At 52.9% G+C, this 12,728-nt stretch overlaps 1 protein-coding gene across 1 annotated transcript; it reads left to right on the top strand.

Annotated features, from left to right (window-relative positions):
- The first annotated feature begins 2,131 nt into the window (after nt 1-2,131).
- GJA3 (gap junction protein alpha 3) lies at nt 2,132-3,355 on the top strand. The gene has a single exon (XM_005888736.2). It carries the CDS (start codon nt 2,132-2,134, stop codon nt 3,353-3,355), a length of 1,224 nt encoding a protein of 407 aa, XP_005888798.2.
- The last annotated feature ends 9,373 nt before the right edge of the window (nt 3,356-12,728 follow it).

The raw sequence follows: 12,728 nt of genomic DNA on the forward strand, positions 1-12,728 counted from the left end.
CCGGGTTCTCCTTAAGCCCCGCCTCCTCCACCCCCAGCTCCCGGCTTCTCCAGGGCACCCCGGCTCGACTGCTATGTTCCCACATTGCAAACTCTTCTTCTGCAGCTCAGGGCCTGTCCTTGCCTGAAAGACGCCCTCTTGACTCGGGAGAGGAGTCTCATCTCCCTGCAGCTGCCCCTCCCTTCCCCCATCGCCCCCGCCCCCTCCCTCCTCCGGGCGACAGGAGCCTCCACCGCCCATCCTCCTCCGGGGAACAGGTTGACAGGTCCCCCTCACCCTCGGGTCTCCAACCCGCCCCACGTGCTCCCCGGGCCTGGCCCGCGGCCGGGTCACTGGAAGGGCGTCCGTGGCCTCCTCGTCGTGAGATCAAAGGGCCTCTTCTCTGCTGCTTCTCCCGGAGTGGACGCCTTAGTCACCGGCTCCCCCGAAGCCCGCCAGCGTCCCCAACTCCGCGGGTCCAGCCCCTCGGGCCATTCTCTGGCCTCCGGCCTCTGGGGGGGCCCTCACAGGTGCGCCACCCCCCCCCCGCACCTGCTGCCCCACGGGGTCTGGTCTGGGGAAGCTGGGGTTGCTGTTTGACTCTGTACCCCTAAGGTTAGAATTTCCTAGAAGTCACTTTTCCCAGAAGACTCAGGGGAAAATAGTAATACAGATAACAGATAAAACAAGATTTCAGAGCATACGCTCCCTGGAGCACGCGCGGCCCCCACCCAGGGCCCTGCCTCCGTCCAGGCTCAGCCCTGGCCCTCCCCCCGTAGTTGGACCCCCCACTACCCTCCCGGCTGGGAGACCTCTCCAGCTGGTCTCCCTCCAACCGGTCCTTCCTTCCGCAGGACACGGGGCCATGCGGCTGCCCCGCCCCAGCACTGCAGCCCGCAGTCCAGCCCAACAGGCGCAGGACACAGGCCCCTTCCTTCGGGAAGGACAGGCTAGGGCCCCGCGCCCAGGGCCCGTCCTCCCTGCGTCTGCACGCACACCAGTCCTGCTCTGTTTCATTTTCACGACGTGTTCCTTTCTGTCCTCCCGGCCACCCATCGACCCTCCTATCACCCGCCGGCCTTCGGCAGTCACCCGAGACCTCACGAGGCCCTTCTTTCTGAACGACACCAGCTGTCAGGTTAGGAATCGGCCCAGCTGTGTGCAGAGCGAGGAGGCCGGGAGTGGGCTGGGGCTTCTCTCAGGCAGTCCTCCTCGTGGCCTGCAGTTGCCTCCCTCCTGCTGGCACCTGTGCAGCATGACCTCTGCTCAGGGCCACAGGTGCTGGGGACAGTTACCAAACCCTCCTCAGGGAGAGACACAGGCATGCTCACAACTGTGCCTGCATCGGTGCACACACACACACACCTGTACTTGCACCCATACATATACATACACACACCTGGACATGTACATACAAACACACCTGTGCCTGCACACATACACATACACCTATACATGTACACACACACACCCATAATGTACACACAGACCTATACATGTGTGCACACACATGTATATGCACATACATACACCTGTGACTTCACATGTACATACACACACCTGTGTCTGCACACATACACACACATGCACACCTGTACATGTACACTTTGCATGAACATACACCTGTGCATGTGCACACACCTGTACATGCACATGTGCATATACACACCTGTACATGCACATACACACACCTGTACATGTACACACAGCTGTACATGCGCACACACCTGTGCATGTACACACATCTGTACATGCACATACAGACCTGCTCTTGCACGTGTGCATACACACCTGTATGTGTGCATACACGCAGCTGTACATGCACACACACTCCTGTGCTTCACATGTACATACACACCTGTATATGTATACACACACCTGTGCCTGCACACACACGTGTACATGTACATGCACAGCTGGGCATGTACACACACCTGTGCATGTACATACACACCTGCTCCTGCATACCCGCATGGACACTCACAACCTTCCCTGGAGGGTTCCCGCTGGGGAGGGTGAGCACAGCTCCCCATGACAGCATATCCCACGCACATCGGGGCCCAGGGCTGCCCGGGGGCCGTGCCCTCAGCTCGCCTGGCCGGCCTAGGCCTAGTAACGAGCCTGTTCCCCTGCAGGTTAGCAGTCTGAAGCGATGGGCGACTGGAGCTTCCTGGGGAGACTCCTAGAGAACGCCCAGGAGCACTCCACTGTCATCGGCAAGGTCTGGCTGACGGTGCTGTTCATCTTCAGGATTCTGGTGCTGGGGGCCGCGGCCGAAGAGGTGTGGGGGGACGAGCAGTCGGACTTCACCTGCAACACGCAGCAGCCCGGCTGCGAGAACGTGTGCTACGACCGCGCCTTCCCCATCTCGCATGTGCGATTCTGGGTGCTGCAGATCATTTTCGTGTCCACGCCCACGCTCATCTACCTGGGCCACGTGCTGCACCTGGTGCGCATGGAAGAGAAGCGGAAGGAGCGTGAGGAGGAGCCGCCGAAGGCCGCCGGCCCAGAGGGGCACCAGGACCCGGCCCCCGTGCGCGACGACCGCGGCAAGGTGCGCATCGCCGGCGCCCTGCTCCGCACCTACGTCTTCAACATCATCTTCAAGACGCTGTTCGAGGTGGGCTTCATCGCCGGGCAGTACTTCCTGTACGGCTTCCAGCTGAAGCCGCTATACCGCTGCGACCGCTGGCCCTGCCCCAACACGGTGGACTGCTTCATCTCACGGCCCACGGAGAAGACCATCTTCATCCTCTTCATGCTGGCCGTGGCCTGCGTGTCCCTGCTCCTCAACGTGCTGGAGATCTACCACCTGGGCTGGAAGAAGCTGAAACAGGGGATGACCAGCCCCTTCCGCCCGGACACCCCTGGTTCCAGGGCGGGATCCGTAAAGCCGGTGGGGGGGAGCCCCCTCCTCCTGCCCCCCAACTCCGCCCCGCCCGCCGTCACCATCGGGTTCCCGCCCTACTACGCGCCCTCTGCCTCCTCCCTGGGGCAGGCGTCTGCCCCGGGCTACCCCGAGCCTCCCCTGCCCGCGGCCCTGCCCGGGACCCCCGGCACCCCCGGCGGCGGCGGCAACCAGGGCCTGCGCGCCCCGGCGCAGAACTGGGCTAACCGTGAGGCCGAGCCGCAAACTTCGTCCAGGAAGGCCTCCCCGCCCGCGCCGACGCCGCCTGCAGCCGAGAGCCCCGGGGGTGGCCCCCAGCAGTCCCTTCCGGAGGGGGCGGCGGGGAGCTCGGGCGACAGCGACGGGGAGGGGGCGGTGACGGCCGTGGAGCTGCACGCGCCCCCCGAGCACCCCGCAGACCCCGGCCGGTCCAGCAAGGCCAGTAAGTCCAGCGGCGGCCGGGCCAGGGCCGGCGACTTGGCCATCTAGCAGCGGCCCAGCGTCCAGGCCCAGGGCGCTCACCGGCGGGGGGCGGCCTGGAGGCGGGAGGGGCTGGAGCGGGTGCAGGGGGCGAGCGAGGGTCGGGTCCGTGTGTCAGTGCTTGCTGTTCCTAGCGCTGTGAGGTAGTGAGGGGCGCATCCGAGACGGGAGGGGGCACAGGGGCCGGGGCCTCCAAAGATTGTCCCAGCAGCCTGCGCGCCCGGAGCCCGGAGGCCTTCCCGGAGATGCTGCGGCCCGGTGGGGGCTGTGGTGTCTGCTGTGGGAAGGCAGAGGGTCTGTGTCACTTCAGGTTGGGGTCAACGGTTTTCCAGCCCTATGCCCCCCGAGGCTTTGGACCGCCCAGCAAGTCTAGAAGCTCTTAGTCTTATCTCTGTTTGAGACTTTAACTTAGAGTTGAATTTCATTTGGGATATTTGCCAAACAGTACTAAAAAAAGATTCCATACAGTCACTGAGTTTCTGACAGGTCTCTGAAGCCCAGGACATCAAACCACACCCTTCATGACAACTGAGGAGCAGCCACCCTCCAGGGGCAGAGATGTGGCGGGCAGGCAGGAGAGCCTGCAAGAGGCGGACCCTTTAGATAAGTTTGAATGGCCAAGGAAACTGAGTAAAAGTGTGACAAGTATGCCTTAGGTATTTATTTTTTAAATGGCATTTTGTGCTTTGATATGAATTGTACAGATATGCCTATTTTTCCCCATTTACTATCTTTCAGGAAAAATGAAGCAAATAGTCCTATTAAAATGGATACTGATCAAAAGAGTGCAAATTTGTCCTTTGCATACTAGTAAAGATTTGAACTTTAAAAGAAATTCTTCGACTTTATGAGTCAGTTAATTACTGTGAAAATGTACCATATACAACTGAAGCCAGCGTTGGAAAATCTCTAAGTGCAGTTCAAATGCTTGAAGTTGTGAAGTTTTTGAATGGGAGGTTAAAAGTTAACTACTGTTGCCAGAAAACTTATTTATACAGATGAATCCATGACCTACATTTTTTTAACAGTACAAAATAAAACTCCTCAAGTCTCCTAACCATTCTTTGTGGGTAGCCTGTTTGCTTTTGGAGGTGTGAGTGACAGTGTCGTGGTTGCACACATGGGTACTGGTTGGGACAGGGCCTTAAGGTGTCCACACTGTTGCTACACTGACTGCAGAGGCAGGTTCTGTGCACCCGTGGCTGGACGACAGCACAGGGTCCCAGTGGCTCCTTGTTTACAAGCTAGTGAACGGTGGTGATGCTGAGCCTGGTGCTTGTCACACCTCACCTCGAACCTCCCCTGCATCTCATCAGTCCTTGTCCCCAAAACTGTACCTTGTCCCACCTGGTTCATTTTTTACGAATAACTTTACCTTCCTGATGATGTATGTGGGGCCACACTCCACGGCAGACTGTGTTTTATATCATAAACAGTGACCCACTGACAATATGATGAAAGGATGACTGTGTGGAGCTGGCTGGTACTGCCTGCTTGGAAGGCACATCCCTTCTCAGCCTCGCTGAAGGCATGGTTAAGAAACTAGCTCTTTAACCATTAACACAACAGGAGAATCTCCATCTGGCATGTCTGCACAGCCAGGTCTCCGAGACCGCCTCCATACTCAGATGATTTAGTCTGGATGAGACACAAAACAGCCACCAGGAACCCTCACATTTTGGAGCTGACCCATTTGGCAAACCTAGCTGAAGCTGGAACAGTCCTTCCCTGTTCCCCTGTGTTCCAGGACTCAAGATTTTCTCCACTCACCATCTAAGCTTTGCCTTGAGACACTATCCCTGATGAGAAGTGATCCGTGGCCTCTGTATAGAGGGGGGTGGGACCACAGGAGGCCCAAGGGCCAGGAATGGACACCCTGAGACTGTCCCGCCCAGCCTCTGTCTTGCCAGGTCCCCCATGGATTGAGGGATGGGCAGGACAGGCAGGGCCACCTGGAAGGGGCACCCCCTCATCCCCACCCCTGCACTTCAAATGGGCTGGGTCCAGCTTGGGTTCTGCTCGAACCGTCTAAACTTCCTCTGACGCAGGTTGGAGCAGGGGAGGGTATGGTTTCAGAGACACTCTCTCCTGGCCAGGCTGGGGGATTCCTTCTGTAAAACCAGCTCTACTGAGACAGACTTCGAGTTTCCCCTGAGTGGGTCAAAGTGCCACCAGCTCTGGGGCTAAACCCCTCATCCATGGGCTCCTGTGCCCCTCTGGTCACCTCTCCTTCAGGTCCTCACCCCAGGGCTCCACACTTCCATGGCAGGGGACGCAGGTTCAATCCCTGGTCAGGGAACTAAGATCCCACAAGCTGCGTGGCAAATAAATAAATAAATAAAAGTTTAAAAAAGAAATGAAATGAGGCTCCATGAGTGAGATTAAACAGAAACAACAGAAAGCAGAAATAGACCTACAAGGAATTCAGATTCTAGACTTATCAGAGTATAATTGAATTATGCCTACTATGTCTAAAGAATTAAAAGGCAAGGTTAATAGTAAGTGCAGAGAACAAGAAATTATAAAACTAATGACCAAACAGAAGATCTAGAAATTTTAAAAAATAATAGTTGAAATTTAAGACAATGAATAGATTTAACACACAGCTGAAGAAATACTAAAGGTACAGTTGAAGGGATGACTAGAATGCTGCTCAGAGAGTCACAGAAATGGGAAGCATGAAAAAGAAGTTCCATGTCATGAGGACAGAGACGGAGGGTCCCAGGCATGCCTAATCAGTAACCAGGAGGACAGGGAACAGAGAGGAGCAGAGACAATATTTGAAAAGACACAGCTGAGAATTTGCCAGGATTAATCAAAGATCCAACCCAAAGCTTCAAAAGCCCAATAAAGCTCAAGTCAAAGGAAAAAAAATCTATACCAAGACACGTGATACTGAAAGTACAAAGACCAAAGCAGGAAGAAAAATGTGCAGGACATTTAAAATCCCACCCAGAGATAAATCTTTGCTAACATTTTTATTTTTTATAGATATTTTCTAAGTGATCATATTTATTCTGATATTTTTCCTACTATATTATGAACATTTCTTCAGGTTAATACATTTTCTTCAAATTCATAATTTTAAAGGCTTCTTGACTTTCTACCATATAAATATATGATAATTTGTTTAAGCAGAATCTATATGTTGGACCTGTAAATTATTTCCAGTTTTTGACTATTTTAAATAATGTATGTTGTTCATAAATCTCTTCCACATCCCTGTTTCATTAGGACACATTTGTAGAAGTGGAATTACTGATCAAAAGACACAAACTGCACTGAGAGTTGTGATGTATCTGTCCCTCTGCTTCCCAAAGAGACCAGCACTCCCATGGGAGGACACCTCCCCACCCAAGGTCACTCCAGCGAATTCCAAACAGCTTGGTGGACACACTTCCTAAATCGACCAACTCTCACATACACATGGATCCAAAGCCAAACAATCCAATGCTTCTAAACTAGTAAAAGGGCATCAGTTCCTACACTGCGTGAGGACTAAAGTGACCCAGAAAGAAAGAAAAGAAAGTGAAGTCACTCAGTCGTGTCCGACTCTTTGCGACCTCGTGGACTATAGCCCACCAGGCTCCTCTGTCCACGGGATTCCCTAGGCAAGTGACCCAAGTCCCTCAGGAATGTTAAAAATAACAAGCATTTGCAAACCTTTTCAGCTCTTTCAAAATTTTGCCTCCCTGTTTCCCAAAATGACTGTGCTTCATTCATTTGAACAAAACAGTTTAAAATGCAGTCGTCATCTATTCTATGCCTCCAAGAGTCAGGCTGCTGTTTATAATAAAGGTGGTCTTAGTTCACGCCGCGTGACCAAGGGCATTCAGCCTCTAATCACAGCCATAATCTCGCTTTCACATTCTCTCTGGTCCATCCTACTTGACCCTGCTTATTGAAGCACTTTCATTGTGCTGGCTCAAAGGACAAGAGATGAGCAGGGACAAAAGTGAGGTCTGAGGGTTGTGTTTATGCTTGTCCTCTATCCAACTCCTCTGTCGATGAATAAATTCCCTGGAATCTGGCCAAGTCACATGATGGAAAACTCTGATTCCCAAAAAGCATTCCTGGTGCTTTTTTAAAGCATCGCGATCTGCCCAGGTCGAAAGAGAAAGTTCTGACTGTTCACAATAGGAGCACAGCTAGCTAGGTAGCCAGCTGTATCTGCCAGGGTTCCTCCAATCTCCTGTGAAGGGATGGATAGTTAATATTTTAGATGTTTCAAGCCAGACAGTCTCTGGTGGCACTGCTCAGTTCTTTTGCCACTGCTTGAAGGCAGGCAGACTCTGAGCCCCTGTGGCCTGAGCGCCAGAAACCATCCCAGTTCCCCAGGGATCCAGGGAATGACCTAGCTGGCAGGCAGCAGCTTCCCTTGGTGCTCACCTGACTGTCACCTCCAGGGTCCCCTCCAGCCCTGAGATTCTTTGAATCTGTCACTAGGTTTGGCATTTGACATTTGGAGTTAGGCTGTCCCATGTCAGCTGGTGTAGGGATTTGAGGGTGGAGGCAAAGGAAATTCCGCTGATATGCAGAGATGGACCCCTGCAGCCCCATGGTCTAGCTCCTAGACATGCCCTGTTGGTCCTTCTCTCTCTTCCCATTACATGTGGCCATTCCCAGAGTCCCTGTCCTTTTCTCTCCTCCCTTTAGAGTTTTCTGATAGCCTGTCCACACCTAGTCTGATCTGTGATCAAGGAGGTGCCCCCAGTCTTCAGGGCCCCACCTGGATCCCAGACAGAACACAGCCAAAGCTGACAGAGGGTTGGCCAGGGCTGGACGCTGTTCCTGATGGGCCTCCTTCAAAACCTCAAAACGACCACCACCTCCCTTTCCCTCTATCCCAAATCGTGTCCCCTCTTCAGCCCATTTCTGTGCTGGCAAGTCTCACATTTGTTTCTGCCACCTGCTCCCTGGCCATTCAACTGTGTTCTCTGCCTGCAGGCTGGGCCCTGTTCAGCCCATCTGGAACAAAACCATTCAGATTTATATTTTAAAGCTCTATTTTAAAGTCACACACCTACTTACAAACCATCTGTGAGTCCCATTTAAATAAAGCTTCGAAAAAAATAAATAAATAAATAAAGCTTTGAGGCCGCATGATCCAGCTCCAGCTGCTACTGGCTTTTTGGGGCACCGTTTTCCTGCGTGGACTCTGCACCTGCACTGAGGGAGACCACCCACAGTACCCACTGTTCTCCCAGTGCAGGTCCTTCCTCAGGAACTGCTCCTCTTAGTCTCTGAGAGTTGAATGTCTTCTGTCTTTCCCAAACCATTCTCCATCCCAATTTCAAGTCCAACCCCTCCAGACATCTCCCCACACCACCGAGGTGGACGGCAGCTCCTTCAGCCTCCTTGCACCACAGCCCTGAGTTTGCAGCCTTCTCATCCCCTGGGTCACGTGTCATCCAAAGGTGCAGGTGTGCCTGCCGGTATCCAGGCTCCCTGATTGCTCTGTGACCATGTGTCCCCTGAGTTGTCTTGTCCACTGCTGATGCCAATCAATACTGACCATGTGAAGAAGCATGGGTGAGGGAATAGTGCTGTTTCTACCATTCCTGGGGAGAAGATCCTTTGTGTTTGGGGGCTGAGGTTTTGTTTTGTTCTCTTTTAAGACTGGCACAGACACGTATTTTACAGGCGAGTCTTAATCTTAAAATAATCAGCAGCAATGAGTAAAGTACAAGGGAGGCCTTTTCCCAATGACCTTATGCTTAAAAAATTTTAAGAAGTCATAGTAAACTACAGAAATAGTTTACGTAATCAACAATACTCAGAGAAACTACGTAAAAAATACTTATGCTCTATCGGTGCAAAAGTGGAATATGAATGTAATTGTATTTATATACCAGTTATGTGCGCATACAGGTAAGGACCAGGTGGGCAGAATGTGAATACTCCCAAGAGGATGAACTTTCAGATATATTTGCTGTATTAAGATGTTTCCCCCTTATGGGAAAAATTTAGTATTCTTTATTCTTTCCACAAAATAATCTGGCCCAAAATATTTTTTCAAGTCTAAAGCAGAATATTTACCAAAAAGAATGAGAATTGTCCAGAAAGCCATTACTTACACATCCTAATTCCAAAATGTAGTCACTTTCTACCACCTCTAAAAAGCTCTCTAGAATCTTCTTTGCCTCCTCCCCTGTTTCCTGAGTGTTACCGTGTGCATCCATCAGCCTCTCCCCACAGGGTCACTGAGTGGCTGTGGCCTTCGGTTGCATGCTGACTGAAAGTTTGACCACATGATTATTTCAGAGATTCAGTTCAACAAAGTGGAGTTCTGGGCCACATCACTAGGCTAGGGGAGAAGGAGAAAGACAAACGGGGATTTAAATAAATACCTCTTATTTCAGAAGGTTTGCTTTTTCACAAATATCTAGATTTGAGAGCTTCTATAATCTGTCCTGGTGATGCTAGTAGTAAAGAATCCAGCTGCCAATACAGAAGACTCAGGTTCTATCCCTGGGTCAGGAAGACCCCTGGAGAAGGAAATGGCAACACACTCCAGTATTCTTGCCTGGGAAATGTCATGGACAGAGAGCCTACTGGGCTACAGTCCGTGGGGAAGCAAAGAGTTGGACACGACTTAGCAGGGACCCACATAATCTACCACAAAGCTGACTTCAGTTACAAAGGTGACCTGCTTCTCTCCTGACTCATACTCCCCCGTGTCACTGGAAATGTCCCCCATGTTGCCAGCGGGTAAACCTGGTCCCTTCTGGCACACCAGGTCATGTGTGTGTGTGCGCGTGTGTGAATGTGCCCAACCAACAAACACAAGACTTCCAAACTGTGGGGCCTGGAGCTGCTTCACCAGCTACCAGGTTGTCAGAACACAGTTTTTTCACCCAAAGGAGTGAGCTCAAGTGTACCTAGACAGGTCCCCAGACAACAGCTAGTACTTAAATACAGATTTTTTTTTTTCTTTCTTTCAAGTTCTGGGGAAAGGGCATGATTTTCCTTCTGCAGCTTGTCAACTGAAATTTTGTAAGAATTTTGTCAGTCGACATCCTGTAATAATAGTAATAAGGGCCGCCCTTCAGCACCCACTGTGCCCAAGCATGGCTGCAAGGCTAGACCCTCCTCTGTACTGGGGTGGGAAGTGGGGGCCGGCCCGCCTGTGATGGGGGCGGGGGCGCAGTCTACAGGCACAAAACACGACCAGAACGGAACCAGGCGGAGAAAGATGGACTTTGCAGAAGGGGCAGCAGGTGCGGCTGACCTGAGCCATCTGGTGGGAAGCCCCCGGGAGAAGCGACACGGCACGGATGCCCTGTCGCCTCTAGAGGATCCTCTGTCTGCCGACTGGGTACAAACCAAGGCCTCCCCGGCGGACCTCAGAGTGGCTGGTACTCCATCCAGGCCTCTCGAGTCGCTGCCACTTCTGGGTCAGCAACCCCGTTAAAAAACGAGCAATCAGATGTTTTAAAAAGATTGTGTGGAAACCGTGCCAGCAGCGCGCTCAGCCCGCCCCTCGCGGCCTGCTCTGAGGAACCAGTGAGCTCTGTGGCCAATCCGGGCCACACCAGAGCAAGGTGCTCCGCGTACCCAGGACCCCGGGCATCCGGGACCCCCAGCGTTTGAGATCCCCAGCATTCGTTGTATCCAGGAGCCTCGCGCATCCGGGACCCCAGCATCCAGGGACCCGCGGATCTGGGCACCCCGCGCATCCGGGACCCCCAGCATCCGAGGACCTCACGCCGGCTCTTTGGCGCAAAAGCAGCCCCACCCCCGGCGCAAACCAACCCCTCGCCGGCCGCCTAGCGCCTCCCAGATGGTGACTCTACCCGGGATCACGCTGTTGGAGCCTCGGCCCCAGGGGCCCCGAACACAGCGCTTTGTCCACCGCTCAGCCAGACTCGGGCTCGGGGGTCTGCGGAACCGCGGGAGAAAGGCGTACGCCCTCCCCCCGCCCACTGAGCACGAGACAGGAGTCCCTGACTGCAGACTTGCCCCGCGCCCCGGTCCCTCTCCTTCCCCATCCATCTGTCTCTCTGCAGTCAGTCCTGTGTGACCGCGGGGACTCCGCGAGGACTGCTGTCCACCCCCGCCCCCTGCAACCCCAGGTGCGCCCTGGTTGGGGGACGGGCGGCTGGGACCCACGAGCAACCCCGGACACACCTGATTCCTCTCTGGGGCGAAATCACGACCCAGGTGAGGAAGGGGCGCACCTTGACTTCGCACAAAAAACAGCGAATTAATATTCACGCTCCAGCTGAGGCTCAAGTGCATGTGTGCTGAGTCGCTCACTCCTGTCCTACTCTTTTGAGACCCCACAAACTAGCCCGCCGGGCTCCTCTGTCCATGGGCTTCTCCAGGCAGGAATACTGGAGTAGGATGCCATAAAAGATGACTCTTAAGTATGCAACCATGGGGGGAGTGGGGGTGGTGGGGACCAGCTGCTGTCGCCAGGATGGAGGGAGACTGCCCATCCCACCCGGGTGGACCTGGTGCGCCCGTGGTCTGCTGGGGACAGAGGTGGGTTAGGGGCCAACACTGAGGTTTCCTAGAACCCTGGTGGCCTGAAGCCTTAAATTTAAGAGGCGCCAGCCCCTTCCCTCCTCTCCCTCCGCCAGGCCCCACACCGATATCGCAAAGGGAAGGGTGCGGGTCCGAAATTTCCCGGCAGAGATCACCCGGTCCTGATCCTCCACCTCCATTCAATGCTCCCTCCCGTCCTGTCCCTGGACCCATGTCTCCCTTTCCTTCAGTCACCTCACTTTGGGAAGAGTCACTCCTTGACAAATGCACCTAAGAGGTAAACTTTCTGAAAACTTTTATATCTGAACACATCCTGGTAGTTTGAGATAACGAATTCCAAACTGGAATAATCATTTTTTTGTTGGAATCTTAAAGGCACTGGGGCATCGTTTTCTAACTCGCAGCACTGCTGTTAAAAAGCCTGATGACACTCGCACTCCCTAGCTTGTTTGGGTTTTTTTTTTTGTTTTGTTTTTTTTATTCTGCCTCTGGTGAACCCTTTAGAACCTTTTCTTCACATGCAGATTTTTTCCCAGCATTGTGTCTTGGTCTGAGTCCCTGAAGTAATCACTCTGTGGGCTGGGGGCCCTTTCACCCGGGGTGACCTGCTCCTTCTTCCTCCCCTGCATTTTCTTCTTTCTGGAAGTCTGCCTGTTTCACGTTGCACCTCCTGAACCTTGAGTTTTCTTCTCTTTGCCTTTCTTCATCTTCTTACAGGACTTTATGAAAATCTTCTCAAACTTGTTATTTACTTGATATTTCCAATATTTTTCTTTTCTTGTCTTACATTCCTTTTCCATAGCCTCTGTTTACTGTGTTTATCTTTCCTTGAACATCACTTCCAGTTTTCTTCGTCTTCCACTGCAGTTTCTCCTTCCACCTTCCTTTTATT

The sequence above is a fragment of the Bos mutus genome, chromosome 12, assembly GCF_027580195.1.
Source record: "Bos mutus isolate GX-2022 chromosome 12, NWIPB_WYAK_1.1, whole genome shotgun sequence".
Classification (NCBI taxonomy): domain Eukaryota; kingdom Metazoa; phylum Chordata; class Mammalia; order Artiodactyla; family Bovidae; genus Bos; species Bos mutus.